Genomic DNA, 16,747 nt, shown 5'->3' with positions numbered 1-16,747 from the left:
TCCATAAGCATTTATGAATCTATCTGCATGAAATATTTGTGATACTAGCATGACATAGAAGTCTGCATAGTTCTAACCTGACTATTCTGTGGAGTTGTGGATCCAGGAAGGCACTCCGTGGTGGTGTTCCTTAGCTGAGTTGATGATGGTAATAGTGATGATAATGATAACAGCAATAGATACTTTAGACAAGTGAGGTTTTTTTTTTTTAAAAAATTAGTAGATCTTTAAAGTATGTGAAAATGAGAAGAAATTGGTTTAATTAAAGACCGCAGGGACTCTGGCATGGACTGGAGGTTTTGTCAGTAGCTTAAAGCTGACAATATGGATACAGCTCAAGGGTTGTACATGGTTACAGAGGGCCATCTGTGCCAGGGAAGGAAGGTACAGCCACAGATTCAGAGATTTGTTGTTGTGACTTCTTAGACCCCAAGTTCCCTAAATAGGAACTCTAGATGGACCATCCCTCTCCTTGAGGATATAAGCAGGTTTATGTTCCTAATGTCCCAGTGAGCGTGGTCCTCCCAGGCTTGAGCTGTAACTCAGTGTTGGGCATATGTAAGATCCTCCTTTCCATCCCCAGAACCCAAGGGGAGAGTTACAAAGCCGCAGAAGAAGTCCTGGCACCAGGTACTTAGATTTCAAATCTCTTGGGGGAAGCAGCAGGTGGAAGGTCTGTCTGGATGACTATCGGCTTCAGGAACGATTGTGACTGATCAGAGGGAGGAGAATGGAGAGACAGTGAAGAAAGTTCACTCAGACAGAGCCCCAGAGGGAAATGGTAGCAGGCACAACTCAGAAGTATGTGTTCCTGGAGTTGTTAAATGCCGTTGTATAGAGGGGTGGGGGGGCGCGAGTCTGTGCTCTATACAATCTTCTCACCGGAGACTAGAATCCGTGAACAAGTGGCTCGGGAGGCTGGGGCACCTAGCTTACTGTTGTGTATAACCCATGTGGTAATACTGTCAGGATTGCAAATGGAAAGAGTATACAGCTGATGCCCAGAGCGCGCAGGCGTACTAGAACTGTTGCAGTAGCTGAGCCGTTTAACTACCTGATGTCTTTAGCAAGTTGAAGCTGGATTTGATGGTAGAAGGTACAGGGTGTGAAAGCTGAGGCGTGCTCTTGGAAAAAAAGAGCTTGCCTAACATGTATGGGTTCCAGTGTCCATCTCTTAAATGCCGTTTCCCCCGCCAGGGAGGGGGGAATTTGATATGGAAAAGAAGGTAAGAAAGACCATTGGTAAAGGGGTAACATCAAGCAAGAGTGTGTGTGTTCTACTTTCTAAAGAATCTGGTCTGCTTGCTTGCTAGGGAGTGGAAGAAAACAGGTGGGCGTGTCTGTAATCACTGCTCTGGCCTCTGTGAACTGGCCAGCAGCCTGAGCTCCCAGACTCTTGCAGTGGACCCAGCCACTCCTCCATGATGCACTTTCTCTGGTCCAAGGAAGTCACTTCAGTGTTGCTGAGTCCCGCTGTAGAAAAGGCACTTGTCCTGGTGGAAGTTGTGGTTCTTGTGAAGGCCAGGACAGGACTTGGAGCCTTTGCTGTTAACACTTGGCTTTGACAAAGTGGCATAGCCGCGACTTAAGGTGGTACTCTCTCTAGGATAACTACACATGCGTTGTCATTTTGATGTCTGCTGTCTTTTCCAAAGATTTTATTGCTGTCAGCCCACCTCTGCCTTTGGTCTGACCTTACTTTCACGCTAACCAATGTTTGGTTTTTGACAACTATTTTAGAGACAGAAACCATGTTCTTCAAAGAAATGGGAGAGGGGTGGGATGGAGACTGGGAAGGGTGGCTTCTGCTCCACCTTCGTGGCTCTCCCAAGTTGGAGGGGTTTTAGTGCTGCCTTTGAGGAACCTGAGACTGTATCTACAAGTAGCTAGTGCTTTTCCATCTCCAAGGAAGTAACTGTTTAAAAGGTAGACTTAACCTGGCAGTGGTGGTACACACCTTTAATCCCAGCCCTCAGGAGGCAGGGGCAGGAGGATCTCTGAATTCAAGGACAGCCTGGTCTATAGAATAAGTTCCAGAATAGCCAGGGCTACACAGAGAAACCCTGTCTCGGAAAAGAGAGGGAGGGAGGGAGGGAGGGAGGGAGGGAGGGAGGGGGAGGGGGAGAGGGGGAGGGGGAGAGAGAGAGAGAGAGAGAGAGAGAAGGAAAAAGAAAAAAGACAAGAAAGAAATAGAGTGAAACGTAACAAGGTGGCCAGTGAAACATAAAGACTGTTTAGTCTGTTAAAGAAGGTTTTTTTGTCAAGTTCCTGGGCCCCAAGTTCATTTAGCTGTCTTGGACTATAGTGGGGACTGGAGGAAGACAGCAGAGGCCTTGACTTAGGCTCCCTCTTAGGCACACACCTGCTGAGCTAACCTCTGGTCTGTACTTTGTTATGTTAATTGCTAGTAAAACATAATAGTGTTTGTGATTCCAGCTTAATGAACTTAGTTTCTCTTTTTGTTTTCCCCTTTCAGAGAGTAGGTAGTCAAAAGTCCGCAGTAGTTGAATTCAGCAATAAAGATGACTCTGAAATCAACAGTGAGCAAGATAAAGAAAATTCCTTAATCAAAAGTGAACCACGAAGAATTAAAATATTTGATGGAGGGCAAGTACATATTTTATTCTCAAATGTAATTTATTCTAGCCTTTTAAATGTGCATTTGCTGTCTTGTGGGTGAAGACCTGCCAGTGAGGATTTTATTTAAAGGATTCGTAGCTAAGCGAGTCTTCCTGACAAGACGTGTTAGTATCTCTTAAGTAATTCCATTTTGATAGAGGAAATGATGCCTAGTAAGAAATGTACTGTGAGAACAGCTTGAGAGGAAACCTGGTTCCCACATGGACTTGTAGCATGGAGTGGCTTGGGAAATCTCTCTAAGAGAGATGTGCCTTGCCTTTTGCTGTCTTCCTGTTAGCTCAAGAATAACAAACAAGCTGCAAGAGCCAGTGACCGGCAGAGTTTCAGAATAGTTTAGGGTTTACAGTCACTGCGTTGAATTTAACAATGAAAAAATGAAAAAAACTTTCAAACTGGCATCTTTAATTTGTGGAAATTTTAAGAGTTAAACATTACATTGAATGACTACAAGTAGAACCAGCTGTCAGAACTTTAGCTGTGATGCATAAACTGGGAATCTTCTTTCTTAAATGTACATAAAATCGTTGTAGAGTGTGTATAAAAGTTGTGCTTCATTTTTTAGGTTGCATTTTCATCAATCTTTTCTCAAAGACACAGTATCCAATTTCCCTGCTCCTTTTTCCCCTTTAAATTAGATACAAGTCAAATGAGGAGTATGTATACGTCCGAGGCAGGGGAAGAGGAAAGTACATATGCGAAGAATGTGGAATACGGTGTAAGAAACCGAGCATGTTAAAGAAACACATACGCACCCACACAGATGTCCGCCCCTACCATTGCACCTACTGCAACTTCTCCTTCAAGACGAAAGGTAGGACAGGGCTTGCTGCCACTGCTGTCATCCTGTGCCTTTCTGCTGGGAGGCCAGGTTGTCTCTCTTACTAAGTTACATCTTGCCAGCACTGGAGTGTTTGTTCCTTATGTTTCTAGACCCTTTGAGGAAAATACGTCTAATTACAGGGTTTTAGAATATACATAAGTAAAAGTAATGTTTTAAAAGGATCAGCTGTTTCTTTTTACCTTTTATTCCCCGAATCATAGTTTCTTAACAATGACTGACATGTTTTCAGAATCCTCACTTTGGGGCTGAAGAACGAAATAAGTTTTTGCAACCACAAGTAAATTCATTTAGGGTCAAAAAGATTCAAGAAGAGTTTTAAATAATAAACAATACATTTTCATAATCATTCATTTTATTTGATTTTAGCCATAAATAGCTATCTTTTATGATAAACTTTAACCCAAATTACATTAAATTTCAGTTTTAAAGTTTTTAAACTTTTCTACTACTAAAGTTTTTAATGGACTCTCAGAAATAGTCATTAAGATTGTATTTGGCGCTTTTTCGGCCGCGGTAGCCATCTTTCAGTAACTCGCCAAAATGACAAACACAAAGGGAAAGAGGAGGGGCACTCGCTATATGTTCTCTAGGCCCTTTAGGAAACACGGAGTTGTTCCTTTGGCCACGTACATGTGAATCTACAAGAAGGGCGATATTGTAGACATCAAGGGAATGGGCACTGTTCAAAAAGGAATGCCCCATAAATGTTACCATGGCAAAACCGGAAGAGTCTACAATGTCACCCAGCATGCTGTGGGTATCATTGTAAACAAGCAAGTTAAGGGCAAGATTCTTGCCAAGAGAATTAATGTGCGGATTGAACACATCAAGCACTCGAAGAGCAGAGACAGCTTCCTGAAGCGGGTGAAGGAGAACGACCAGAAGAAAAAGGAAGCCAAAGAGAAGGGCACCTGGGTTCAGCTGAAGCACCAGCCTGCTCCACCCAGAGAAGCACACTTCGTGAGGACTAACGGGAAGGAGCCTGAACTGCTGGAGCCCATTCCCTACGAATTCATGGCCTGATGTACAAAAAGAAATAAAAGACCTGGACTATAAAGGTTTATTTCTTAAAAAAAAAAAAAAAAGATTGTATTTGGCATGCTTATGTTTTATGTTCACTTAAAGCATAGCCCTCAGGTGAAGTAGTTTTACCCTGCACAGGTTTCCTGTTATGTGTAATGAATATGCTATTATAAAATTTTTGCTCATGTTCACAGATCATTATGTAACAAGTCATTAAAGATAGCGGTTTCACAAAGTAGAGCTTCCTTCAGCAACACATCTAATTACGGGGATGTGTGACTTACATAGCAGTGCCCATAAAAAATGATCATTTTATTGGAACTATCTTTGTTCCATTCGCGTTCACATTTGCCTGTGTTGTTTGCTGCTGGTTTTGCACTGGCTGTCTTTATCAGTCTTCTCTGGAGCTCATTTGGTGTATTGCTGGCTTAGATTTATTGGCATTTAAAGAAAGTTGCAGCTGTATCAACTGAGTGTCTTTATGTTAGCTCAGACAACAGTGGTTTCTTAAGAAGGATCTAGAGAAACAAAGTACTCTTCAGAAAACTTTGAACAGCTCTGGAGAGTTTCAAGCAAGCCTGGGGGAGAGAGGAGTCCTCAGTCATGAACTCTCTGCTAGTTTGATATAGGTCTTCCTCCCCCTGGAGATGGTCAGGGAGGCAGCAGTCAGGATCAGTCCTCAGTATTGCCTGAAAATGAGGACCTTTGAACCGTTCACTGCTCTTTTATCGGTAGACACTGATTTAAGAAGCATCTGTTAACTTGGGTTGTGAGAAGAGAAACATGTTTACAAGGCTAACCGTAATAAAATATTACCACATATATAACAGTGTTGCTGAGAGGATCAAGGTATAACCTGGAATGAGTACGTCCTACGCATGTAAACACGTAGGTTTTGTCTTGTTAAACTATTCAGGGAGTTAATCAGTAACTGTGAGAGGATATTAAGAACTTAAATTCCCAAATCCACCCACGTACAGTTTTATATTAGTTTCTTATTAGTGCATACCTTGTTCCATCTGTCTGTCTGTCTGTCTGTCTATCTGTCTGTCTCGGGAACCAAAGCTTTTTGAAAGTGAACTACTAGTGAGCCTTTTAATTTACCTTAGATATTTTACCTACTATGAAAGCATTTGGGCTTAGACATGGAGATATCTCAGCCACAGCAAGGTGGCTTTTAACCACCTGCTTATTGATTTGTTTACTTTTGAGTGAGAAAACCTTGACACTTCCAAAAAAGTAAAGGTTTATATAATAAATACCACTTTGCCTTGTGTGTCTTAATTACACTTAACATTCTGCCATATTTCTCATGTAATGTAAATGCCAGCCACAGGCAGACCATGTAAGCCCGGTGTGATCTGTGGGGTACCCCTGGCAGCAGCTAATACCTCGTAGTGACCACGTGCTGCTGCAGGAGCATCTTAGACTTGAACTTTTTAAGCACTTGGCTTTAGGGTGCTGTGTGGTTGTTTGACAAGAATATACCAGGTAGTGCCTGAATCAGCATGTACAACTGTGCCTAACTCCACAAATTCTGCATCTACCAAGAAATTGAAGCTGTATAAATCCAGCCGATTTGCATGGGCTTTCAATGCAGGCCACATTTAGAACAAGGATTCCAACATTTTAAGCACTTCTAATTTTTCCCTGTGCCAAAATTCAGTATTTAAATTTTGCTCTGTGTGTTTTCTCAAAAGAAATAGTGTGCCCTTGTCAGCAGTATCTTTGGTGTAGCACCGTCCACTCAGGATGTCTGGGGTCCACGGGAGACCCTTAGCTGTTCGTTGTCATCCATGGTCACTCCAGACAGGTGTGCCCTGTGCACCTGCGATACCTCGCATAGGTGGCTATCAGCTGCCAGAGCAGATAGCCTGCACTGCTAGGCTCATGAGCTGACAGTGTAGAGCAGGCTCTCTGTTCTGTGCCCCGCACAGTGCTGTTGATGATGCTCAAAAGCAACCCAGAATAGTCATCAAAGGTCCAAAATTTAAAACTGTAAATGCCTGGGTACCAGAAATAAAAAAGAAACTAAAAGCTAACATGGTAGGGAGATCATTAAAACATCATAGGGGAGTCAAGACAATATTCATGCCTTTGGGTTTGGGGTTTAATGCCTGTCAAGGCCCCTGAAATACACCTGACCCTCCTTTCCATTGACTTTGGGCCGTATGAGAAATAAACATGTCCTGAAATTGTTAAGGTTCCGGGTTGAAAACTCTTCTAGAGGTCCTTCTATAACTTGGGATCCTTGGGACTCTGTGGAAGACCATATTACAGAAGATGGACTTCAAATTGAAATGTAAACACATACAGGGAAGTGAGCTGCTGTGAGAGGCAGCAGATGCAGCTAGTGGACAAGTTGCTCTCCAGGAACTGCAGAGCAGAATGCGCTCTGAAGGAGGCATAGAGTGTGCACATTCTTAGGAAATCAGAAGTACAGAATAGTTCCCAACAGACAGAAGTAGCTACCATCACAATAGACAAGACAGATTTGAAAACAAAGTGCTATCTATCACTAGCAAATACAAAAGTCATTGCAACTAACTATAAATTCCAGTGTTTTCTTTCATACAGTCTTAGTTGTTGGAATTGTTTAAGCCCTGTGTATATGTTTGTTTGAAGCAAGAATGGAGTTGTCCGGAGTTGACAAATACAATGGCAGAATAATACTGCATAAGTTTGATAAACATTCTTTTCCTTTAAGGAAATCTGACAAAACACATGAAGTCCAAGGCACATAGCAAGAAGTGTGTGGATCTGGGCATCTCGGTGGGTCTGATAGATGAGCAAGACACGGAAGAATCAGGTAAGCCTTCACCGGTGCTTTTCAGAGTGTTTTCACAGCATGTCTGTTATCTCACATACCCATCCCCCTTCTTATTTACCTCTGCTATAGACTCCTGACCAGTGTTTTCATCTGCAGTTTTCTTCCTACTTCTCCTGCCCCACTATGGAAGAGTTAACATACAGAACCAGAAGCTTACTCTTAAGTGCTTGATTAACCTTCCCAAAGCATGTATCTGGTCATGCTGGTCTTTGGCCAGTGTTTTGAATTGACAACTCACATTTGCCAATATAAAGTACAAGTCACTTGAGAGTCCTCAGAATACTATCTGCTTCCTCTTCCTTTTCTCATTGTTACCCAGGCTGACACTCGAATGTCCTGTGTAGAGGACCATCTCCCTGGTTCATGCCCCCCATAGCCCTCTGCCTTCCTCACCCCTGTCCCAGCCTGCACTGGTCACATTGTTGCTTTCTTTAAACTGCAACAGGACCCTGTGCTGTTCGGAAACAGTGTCTACTTTTCCCTTGCATGGCTCCTGCCAGAAACCTTTTCCTTCTCTGACCTCCTTGTTCTTAGGTGTTTGTTCTGAAAGCCTTTGACCCATCTTCTTTGTGTGATTATTATTCTGGTTCTCTCTCTCCCTGTTGAGCTGCTGCAGTATGCAGTGTGGCATGAACGGAGCCCACTGCCTAGCTGTCAGCTTCTCTGACATTCAGCATTTAGCTCAGGAGGTCACCCTGCTCCTGGTATTGGCAGATGCTAGGAGTGTGGCTCAACTCAGTGGTACAGTGCCTGCATGGCATGCTGGGGCTCTGGGTTCAGTCTCTGACACCTCCCTAATGAAAAGAACAAGAACGCAGTGGTGTAAGCATTTGAGGATAAAACATTTTTACCTGTTGAAAACACTTACTGTTTTGAAATAATATTTTTCCCTTAATACTGTTAACAAGTGTAGATAATTACAGTTTCGAAGGAAAAACTTTTAGTCTATTTTGCCCAGAGTATAGAAGTATATTTCTGTGAAGTTTCTGTTCTTAACTCAAGAATTTATCAACTTATTTAATCCAACTTTTCAACCAGTAATAGACAGAGTGAATCATCCTGAATTAATTTCTTAATGTGCAAGAACAGTGACGTGGTCTGGGTAGTAAGAGCAATTCCAGTTTAAAGAGGAAGGAAGAATGTGTAAGGATTGAGCGAGGGTATGTACCCACCAGTGACTAGAACAGGTACAAAGTAAAGGCTGTAACAGCCATGCTGCTGCCCTGCACACTGCTGCGTTTACTTCAAGATGAGCCTTAGGGGAATAGGTTACATGTGCAGGTTCTTCTGAATTCTCAAGGGAAGCTGGTACTTACATCCTAAACCCACAAAGAAGTGTAGTTCTGTGAATTACACCTTGCTAGGTGGATTTACTCTAACCCATGGACCTGTCTACCCACTCCTGGGTGGATTTACTCTAACCCACGGACCTGTCTACCCATTCCTAGCTTGATTGACTTGATAGCCCATGGACCTATCTACCCATTCCTAGGTGGATTGACCTGCGCTAGCCCACAGACCTATTTACCCATTCCTGGGTGGATTGACTTGATAGCCCACGGACCTATCTACCCATTCCTGGATGGATTGACTTGATAGCCTATGGACCAATCTACCCATTCCTAGGTAGACTGACTTGCTAGCCCACAGACATATCTACCCATTGGCTTTCATATTTTCTTCTCATTCCAAAGCTGACCGTAGGCTCTAACTCAAAGTTTATAGCATGGCTCCCTGTTAAGACAAAACAAGCTCTTTTTCCCAGTTGGTCTTTTTTCAGTTTGTGTTTTTCGGATTACCGTATTTATGGTAAGTGTACTTAGCTTTATCTGCTTCTATCAAATAGTAAAACATAGTGTGCAAATACTAAATAAATCCTGAGTGCTGTGTCATGGAGGGGGGCTTACAATTCTCTATCACTATGCCAACAATGACAAGGGAAGCTGGTACTTACATCCTAAACCCACAAAGAAGTGTAGTTCTGTGAATTACACCTTGCTAGGTGGACTTCCCTTTGACTTTATTGTAGGCTTACAGTGTAAGTAAAATAAAATATGTAGTTGTTTTAAACTTTATCTTGCTTTTTCAATTATTCCATTTTTTTCCATTTAAAATCATTTTAAATACATCTGTGCTCATGCTCAAGATGGTGTTCATAAATATTTTAAATGCATATGTGATCATAGCTGATAAGTAAAATTTTTCAAAGCACTTCATGCTTCCTTGATTTGTTCCAGCAGCTTTCCTCCCTTATGACAGACAGGACGATTTCCCTTCAATTCATTTAATACATATTCTATATAGATGAGCAGTATATGGTTTTCTTCATGCTGGTGGTTTTTTTTTTTTTTTTTTTTTTTTTTGGTTTTTCGAGACAGGGTTTCTCTGTGGTTTTGGAGCCTGTCCTGGAACTAACTCTTGTAGGCCAGGCTGGTCTCGAACTCACAGAGATCCGCCTGCCTCTGCCTCCCAAGTGCTGGGATTAAAGGCGTGCGCCACCACCACCCGGCTCATGCTGGTGGTTTTAATTTGCAGAAAAAATAGCACTTTGATGTAGATACAAAGCATAGTATCTATTCTTACAATATTGTTTTCCAGAAGGAGCCTGCCATTTCCCCCTCCTCTCCAGTATATCACTGTCTGGATTCGACAGTTGGAGAGTCAGCACAATGGACAGATAGGGTTGTGTTTTCTTAATGACCAATGTTTGGCCTCAGTCTTCCTCCAGAGCTCTCACTCCATTAAGATGGTGATAGTTACAGATGGGTGATAGCGTCTGTGTGTGGAGGTGCAGGTTGGGTGTGGCATAGGAGGAGGAAGTGAGGTATGCGGTTCTGTCACTTCCTGCCTTAGTCCCTTGAGTTGGGGTCTCACTGAACCTGGAGCTACACTGGTATCCAACAAGCCCCAGCCATCCTCCTGTCTCTGCGCCCCCCTCCCCCGCAATGGCATAAAGGTTAAAAGTGTATACATGCCTGGTGTCCTAGGTAGGTTTCTGTTGCTGTGATAAAACACTGACCAAAAGCAACTTGGGGAAGAAATGTTTTATTTCAGCTTTACAGCTTATAGTCCGTCGTAAAACTCAAGGCAGGAATTCCAGAGAGAAATCTGGACGGGTGGAACTGAAGCAGAGGCCAGAGAGGAATGCTGCCAGCCTTCTCCCCATGCCTTGCTCAACCTGTTTTCTTACACAACATTGAACCAGTTGTCCAGGGGTGGCATCACCCATAATAGGCCTAGCTCTCCCACATCAACCATTAATCAAGAAAATGCCTCCGGGCTTACCTACAGCCCAATCTGATGGAGGTATTTTCTTAGTTGAGGTTCCTTCTTCCCAGACAGCCCTAGCTTGTGTCAAGTCGACAAGAAAAGTAACCATGCCTGGATTTTGTATGTGCTCTATGATCTGACTTAGGTCCTCATGCTTGTACCGGAAGCTCTCTGACTGCCTGAGCTCTCTCTGGCACTGCAGATTGAGATTTTGCTCACTAGCTTTCTAAATGTTGGGTGAGCAGGACTCAGAAACTTTCAATGTAGGGTTCTTTGTCTGGAGGCTGTGCCAGTTGTTAGCCTCCCAGTAGCCTGGAATATGCTGGATATTCTTTTTCTATATCCTTGGCTGGTTCCTCCATCTCTCTAGCCTCTCCAGATGTTGCCCAGGGCAGAGGCCTCTGACCTTCTCTTTCCTCTGCCGTTGCTTACTCCCACAGGCCATCTTCTTCAGTCTTTTGTTTATTCTCTGCAAACTTGCAACCCATCTCTGCTTGGCTGTCTAGTAGACACTCAGGTGAATGTATCCCACACGCCCCCTCCCCCACTTCCCCTTATGAAGAGGCACACTTCCTCCCTGTGAATTCTCTCAGCTGTGTCACCACAAATCTTGAAGTTGTCTTGATAGCCATGCTTTCCCCATTTTTCCTCTAATATATCCGTAAAACCTCTTGGTGCTTCCAAGAAAATGTCTTCCGGGGGCTGGAGAGTGGCCCAGCAATTACGAACACTTGCTATACTCTCCCAGAGGACTAAAGTTTAGTTCCCAGCACCCACATCTGGTAGCTCCGGTTCCAAGGGATCTAACTACTGTCCTGGCTACTGTGGGCATCTACACATAGAGCACACACTGTGTGTGTGTATGGGTGGGGGCTCACAAACATCTTCACATTTTTGTTCACTACCTAATGGCAGTAGATAGTAAACAGTTGTTGATTGAATTAATGATGGAGAAATGACATATGATTGAATAGGAAATACTTGGTTATTAGTGCTTGAACAGTTGTAATCAAATGGTAATTGTAATATACTATTTAAAAATTTAATACCCGTCACTCTCTGTAATGTTTCAGTTACAAGTCCAGATTAACATTAGATATTACAAAGGTGATGGTATGTGTGTTTTTTAATTTGTTGGGTTTTGGTCACTGGATCTTATTAAATACCAGACGTTTTAAGTCTCTAACATTGCATCTTCTCATCTGTGATAATGCTCTCTCCAGATTAGTAGAGATATGCTCCATTTTTTCCAGTAACTTCTACAGAGAAAATTTGTTCTTTTAGACTGTTGACAACATGGGGACATTCAAAGCTGATCAAGTCAGGGCCTGTCCCTTCCCTTAGTCCATTCTGTGGGACACAGTGCTCTCTCTAACTTAGTAAAGAACAAGATTCCGAATTAGTCTTTATGCATTTATGCATCTATACATAAAATTGGAGTCACCAAAGGACACCAAATCTGCTCTTCACCCGAAGGGGAAATTCTACCTGTCAAAGAAAAAGGGATCGGATCCCTTGAGCTGCTCTGTTAATAAAAGCACCCACCTACTTAGGATTTCCTCTGTCACGCTAATCACTACTAGTTTAGCACAGGGCAGTGTTAAACTAAAGCAGCAGCAGCAGCTATCAGTGTCATCACTACCTTGAAGAATGCAAACCCCAGGTCACAGGTGAAGAGCCAAATGATCTTTGCTCCACATTTCTAGAGCAATTGAGAAAATAAAATTATGCAAGACTTAAGCAAATAAGCAGGATGTGTGGCTCTAAAGAGACTGCAAGGACTTCAGTTGATGTTAAAATAAAAAAGCAAATCAAAAGAAACAACATACATAATTTTAGCTATTTAGAATACATACTGACAAAGGATATCTAACCAGCAGTGATCTTCAGGTGTGAATGCACAAAGCAGTTGATCTTCACTGCTCCAGCAGAAACCCTGAAGATGTGAAGGATTGCATCAATGAGAAGTCAAATTTAAATCTCAAATAGATTTTCCCCACTCCGAATTCCCTTGTACAGTGTTCCAGGGCCGCCACCCCTTCCCTGGTTGTGGCTCACCCTGCCTGTTACATCCAACTCTGTCATTCCTAAGTCCTCTTCTTCCTTCAATTTGGGCACCTTTGCCCCAAAAGACTCTTGTCTAAAAGGCTTAGGTTATTTAGCCCCACACCAAGACATTTTCAATAAAGCTTTAGAAGGGTAAGTCTACCATGCCTTCCTTTTGGGATACCCTGGGCCTTGCCATTGAGCCACATCTGAAACACCCCCCCCCCATATCTAAGCCATGACAAGGTTCTGGAGGACAGATGTGTTTGTACTTATCTGTGCAGTGAAGAGGTGGTGAATAGGTCCCAAAGGCCCAAGTACATATCATCATCGTCGCCACCATGCAGCCCCTCGCTTGCTGTTCTCAGGGCTATGGTTAGGAGGTTTTTTCCTCCCTCCACTACTGAAGGTGGAAGTCAGGGCTTCATATAGGCTAGACGTATGCTGTGCCCTCAGTCTACCCTTCAGCCCTCAGAGGCCTCTGTCCTGACTTAGACCTGTTCCTGCTATGAGAAATCAGGCTGATCTTAGTCAAAACTGAAGTAACCCAGTGAGTTCCTTCTTCCTCTGGGTTTGTGCCTCGATACAGGTGAACTTTGTCATTTAATTCTGACAGCAGATTGCAACTGTCCACTGTGGAATGCAGTAGTTAAGAAAAGCAGCCAGATTGAGCCATATGTCCTTTCAGAAGCCAGTACCAGGAAGCCTGAGTCTGGAGTATCTGGAAAATTGTGAAGTCATCTTGGGAATGGTGGCACACTATAGTCCTTGCTACTTGGCAGGCTCAGGATAGGCAGATCTCCTGAACCCAGAAGTTTTCAGGCCAGCCTAGGCAATAGGGATAGCCAAATAAACCCAATTAAAAATCCATAAGCAAAAGGGTTTCTGTTTCTTTAGAAGGTGGCAGCAGGCTGGTAGTTAAATCAGTCATGGGATCCTGCAGTTTTTAAAGAAGGACGGACTGTAAGGTGACTACAGGGTTGGCTCAATAGGCAAAGTGTTTGCTTTACAATAAGAGGACCTGAGTTCAAATCCCCAGGACCAACCTAAATGCTGTGTGTGGCAGTGCGTGCCTATAATCTCAGGGGCTTGCTGGCCAGTCAGTGTAGCTGAAACAGCAAACAGTGACAGACATTGTCTCTGGCTATAAACAGTCCAGGAAGAAAACTGACACTGACCTCTGGTAGGTGAGCACAGCCACACACATGTGCACAAATATATGTACAACACACACACACACACACACACACACACACACACACAAAGAAACAAGAGAATTAAGAATGATCTGGCACATTTTGTATATACATAAGGGCTGGGAAGACACGTGAAAGTACACCTCCATGTTTAGATCTTGATTATTACAGACATGGGAAATGGGGCAAGTCTTTACAAACCAACAGGACAGAATCCAAGAGGTCGGAGTCTCCCAGAATCCCCAGAACAGAACTTTTCCATTTAAAAGGCACTTTTAGGGTTCTGGCTATCAAACTGCTGCTTTCTTTAGGACATAAATAATTATTACGAAGAGATGTCTGAGCTTTTCTTCACTGAATGAGGATGTGTTAGACACTAGGATGCACCTGCATGGTTTCTGCTCTTCATTGTTTAAGCACCATCACCATTTGGTAATCTCTTGGTCATCTGCACAGCTCTCTGGGAAAACTTTAGGTTTATAAGTACGCTTCCATTGAGTTATTCCTTTACAGTTGCCTTATTTTGTTTGTTGTTGAGATTTACTTTTCATTTTTTTAGATTATGGGTATGCATGTTTGTCTGATTGTAGGTTTGTGCATGTGCTTGCAATGCCCTTGAGGCTAGAAAAGACACTGGATCCCTTGGCGCTAGAGTACAGGAAAGCTGCTTAACGTGGGTGCTGTGACTTGAATTCTGGTCCTCTGCAAGAGCAGCACATGCTCTCTGGGCCCTGGGCAGGTTTCACTGAAGGTTTTTCCTTTACATTTCTCCCAACTGAGCTTCACTGTCTTGAAGGCATTACTATCTGAGTGTTCTGTGGATCCTACAGCTGTGTTCTCTTGTGCCTGTGGCACTGCCCAAGGTATCAGTTGATAATTTTTCTTATGCACATTCTCCATTGACAGCATTCATGAAGGTCTCGGTGACATGGGGTGAGGCAGGCCAGAGATTCTGAGCTTCATGACTCTATCTGCCTTAGCAAGAGTGAACTTCCTGGCTTCCTCTTTCTTCCTCTGTTATATGAATCCATAATCACATTATCAGTGGAGCAAACTCAAGGATGGCGAATCAAGCAGAGTTGAATATACATTTTTGTACACCAGCCATTTTAATTTGGACATTTGAAATTTAGAAATTGTTTCCACTTAGCTTAAAATTAGCAATGTAAGCTGTAATTATAGTATATGCTTATGAAAAGTTGGGTCCTTTCAAGCCCTCATACTGCACATTCCTATATTCTTGACATATAAAATTATATAGCCTCGGGAATTTTGCCTTTGTGTTTTGAGAGTCGTAAGGAATAGGTCTTAGTTTGCACCTTTGTGTTAGAAATGGGGCCACCAGCAATTTGCTTTTCAGCCTTTGATCCAAAGAATGTTTTCATCAACAGAGTGCTAGACTTCAACACAAGGAATGTTAATGTGTGCCCTCAGCTGCCACCACAGGGACAACAGCCTCAAAGGGCAAGTGCAGGGAGAACCATGCTTTTCAATGGAATTTTAAGTACTGACCTATATGCATGAGATAATGATTCAGACCACAGCTCTGAAAGCCTGTATCATGTTTACCCTTAGAAACAAGTAGTGAATTTTATAAAAGTACTAGCAACATTTTCCTTCTAAACGAGGCCTATAGACTGCCAGCACTGGAATTCTTATACAAACATCCATTGCTTTTAAGAAAAGTTTCTTTGTAGGATAAGTAACCATAATGGCCCTTAAGATGTATACTTAATGCAGTGTTGATAGCAATTATTTATGAACAACACAGCAAGGGTGGTCTTTTGGTTTATTGCCGAAAGCTAACAGATCTGCAGTCTGGCCTGCTGTGTTCATATAAGTTGTTTTCATAATTTAAATAGAACTATTATTCACAAGCTGTACAAAACTGTTCCCCTGGTTGCTGTTGTTTGGCTTTCAACCCAGTATTTCCTAACCCAGGAGGAAAACAAAACTAGACTAGCTCTAGTAACAACAGAGTTGGGGAGGGGGCCCTGTCTTTCGGGCTGTTGCTGGCTCTGGCTCCAGCTCTTCCAGCAGGTGTCACTGTCTGGCAGCAATGGGGGCAGATTATGGCTCATCTGAGCAGGCTTGGGGAGAAGGTTGTTTTCCAAACACTTCCAGGAAAGTCTTGTTGCCAGCCTATGAGAGCATTCCTTTTGGAGAAAAAGACATTGCTACTTTGAAAATTACCTTTCCCCTCTGAAGTTAGATTGCACGTGCAAGAAAGAATAGTTTTGTGATCTAAAATTGTGTCGTGTCAGAAACATTTACAATGAATGAAGAATGTTCTAAAGGAACAAATTGCATGGAGCTTTTTAAAGAGCCATTTATTTATGAGTTTGTTAAGCAAATGTGGGTGTCCTATGTGTTTTCTACAGCCTCTAATGGCTATAGAAGGCTAAAGTATAGCATTTATCTTCCTGGGGTATTAGCCTATGTTGTACACACCAAAATGAGGAATAGCTGCAATATGATAAAAAGAAGACAGTGTATCATGTTGGAATAGCAACAGGAGACTGGGGTTTGCATGCTGGCTTTGATGCTTTACAGCTGTATGCATAAGGGGGGTTATCTGTTAACTGTCATAGCATGGTGGCTTGATTTTGACTTGGTAATATGATACAATCAACTGGACACCAGCAGCCTTTTTCTGTAAAGAGCCAGGTAGCACATATTTCAGGCATGCCTGACTATAGTCTCTGTTATCTGTCACCATTAGCAAACTCCAGTTGTACTGTAGCATACAAACAAGCCTGGCTGTGTCCCCACAAAACCTTTGTAAGAATAGGCAGTGAGCGAAATGTGGTAGTGACCAGAGTTGCCAGGCCCTAGTAACCAAGGTCCTGAGAATGCTGTCATAGTTACTATGTTAAGTAGCCCAAACAGTTTCATAAATTC

The 16,747-nt window shown here is 42.8% G+C and overlaps 1 protein-coding gene across 4 annotated transcripts in view; it reads left to right on the top strand.

The window, feature by feature from the left end:
• The window catches only part of Hivep1 (HIVEP zinc finger 1), a 138,082-nt gene that overhangs the window by 111,445 nt on the left and 9,890 nt on the right, over nucleotides 1–16,747 (top strand). For all 4 annotated transcript variants that reach the window (XM_041632624.1, XM_041632621.1, XM_041632622.1 and 1 more), the window contains 3 exons: nucleotides 2,477–2,607; nucleotides 3,276–3,451; nucleotides 7,212–7,313. In XM_041632624.1, coding sequence (XP_041488558.1) covers nucleotides 2,477–2,607; nucleotides 3,276–3,451; nucleotides 7,212–7,313 — 409 coding nt within the window. The remainder of the gene's footprint in view (nucleotides 1–2,476; nucleotides 2,608–3,275; nucleotides 3,452–7,211; nucleotides 7,314–16,747) is intronic.

The sequence above is a fragment of the Microtus oregoni genome, unplaced genomic scaffold (genome assembly GCF_018167655.1).
Source record: "Microtus oregoni isolate MIOR12 unplaced genomic scaffold, Mior012 000042F_ref0000377, whole genome shotgun sequence".
Classification (NCBI taxonomy): domain Eukaryota; kingdom Metazoa; phylum Chordata; class Mammalia; order Rodentia; family Cricetidae; genus Microtus; species Microtus oregoni.
The sequence above is the reverse complement of the archived record's forward strand: the minus strand, read 5'-3'. Positions and strand labels throughout refer to the sequence as shown.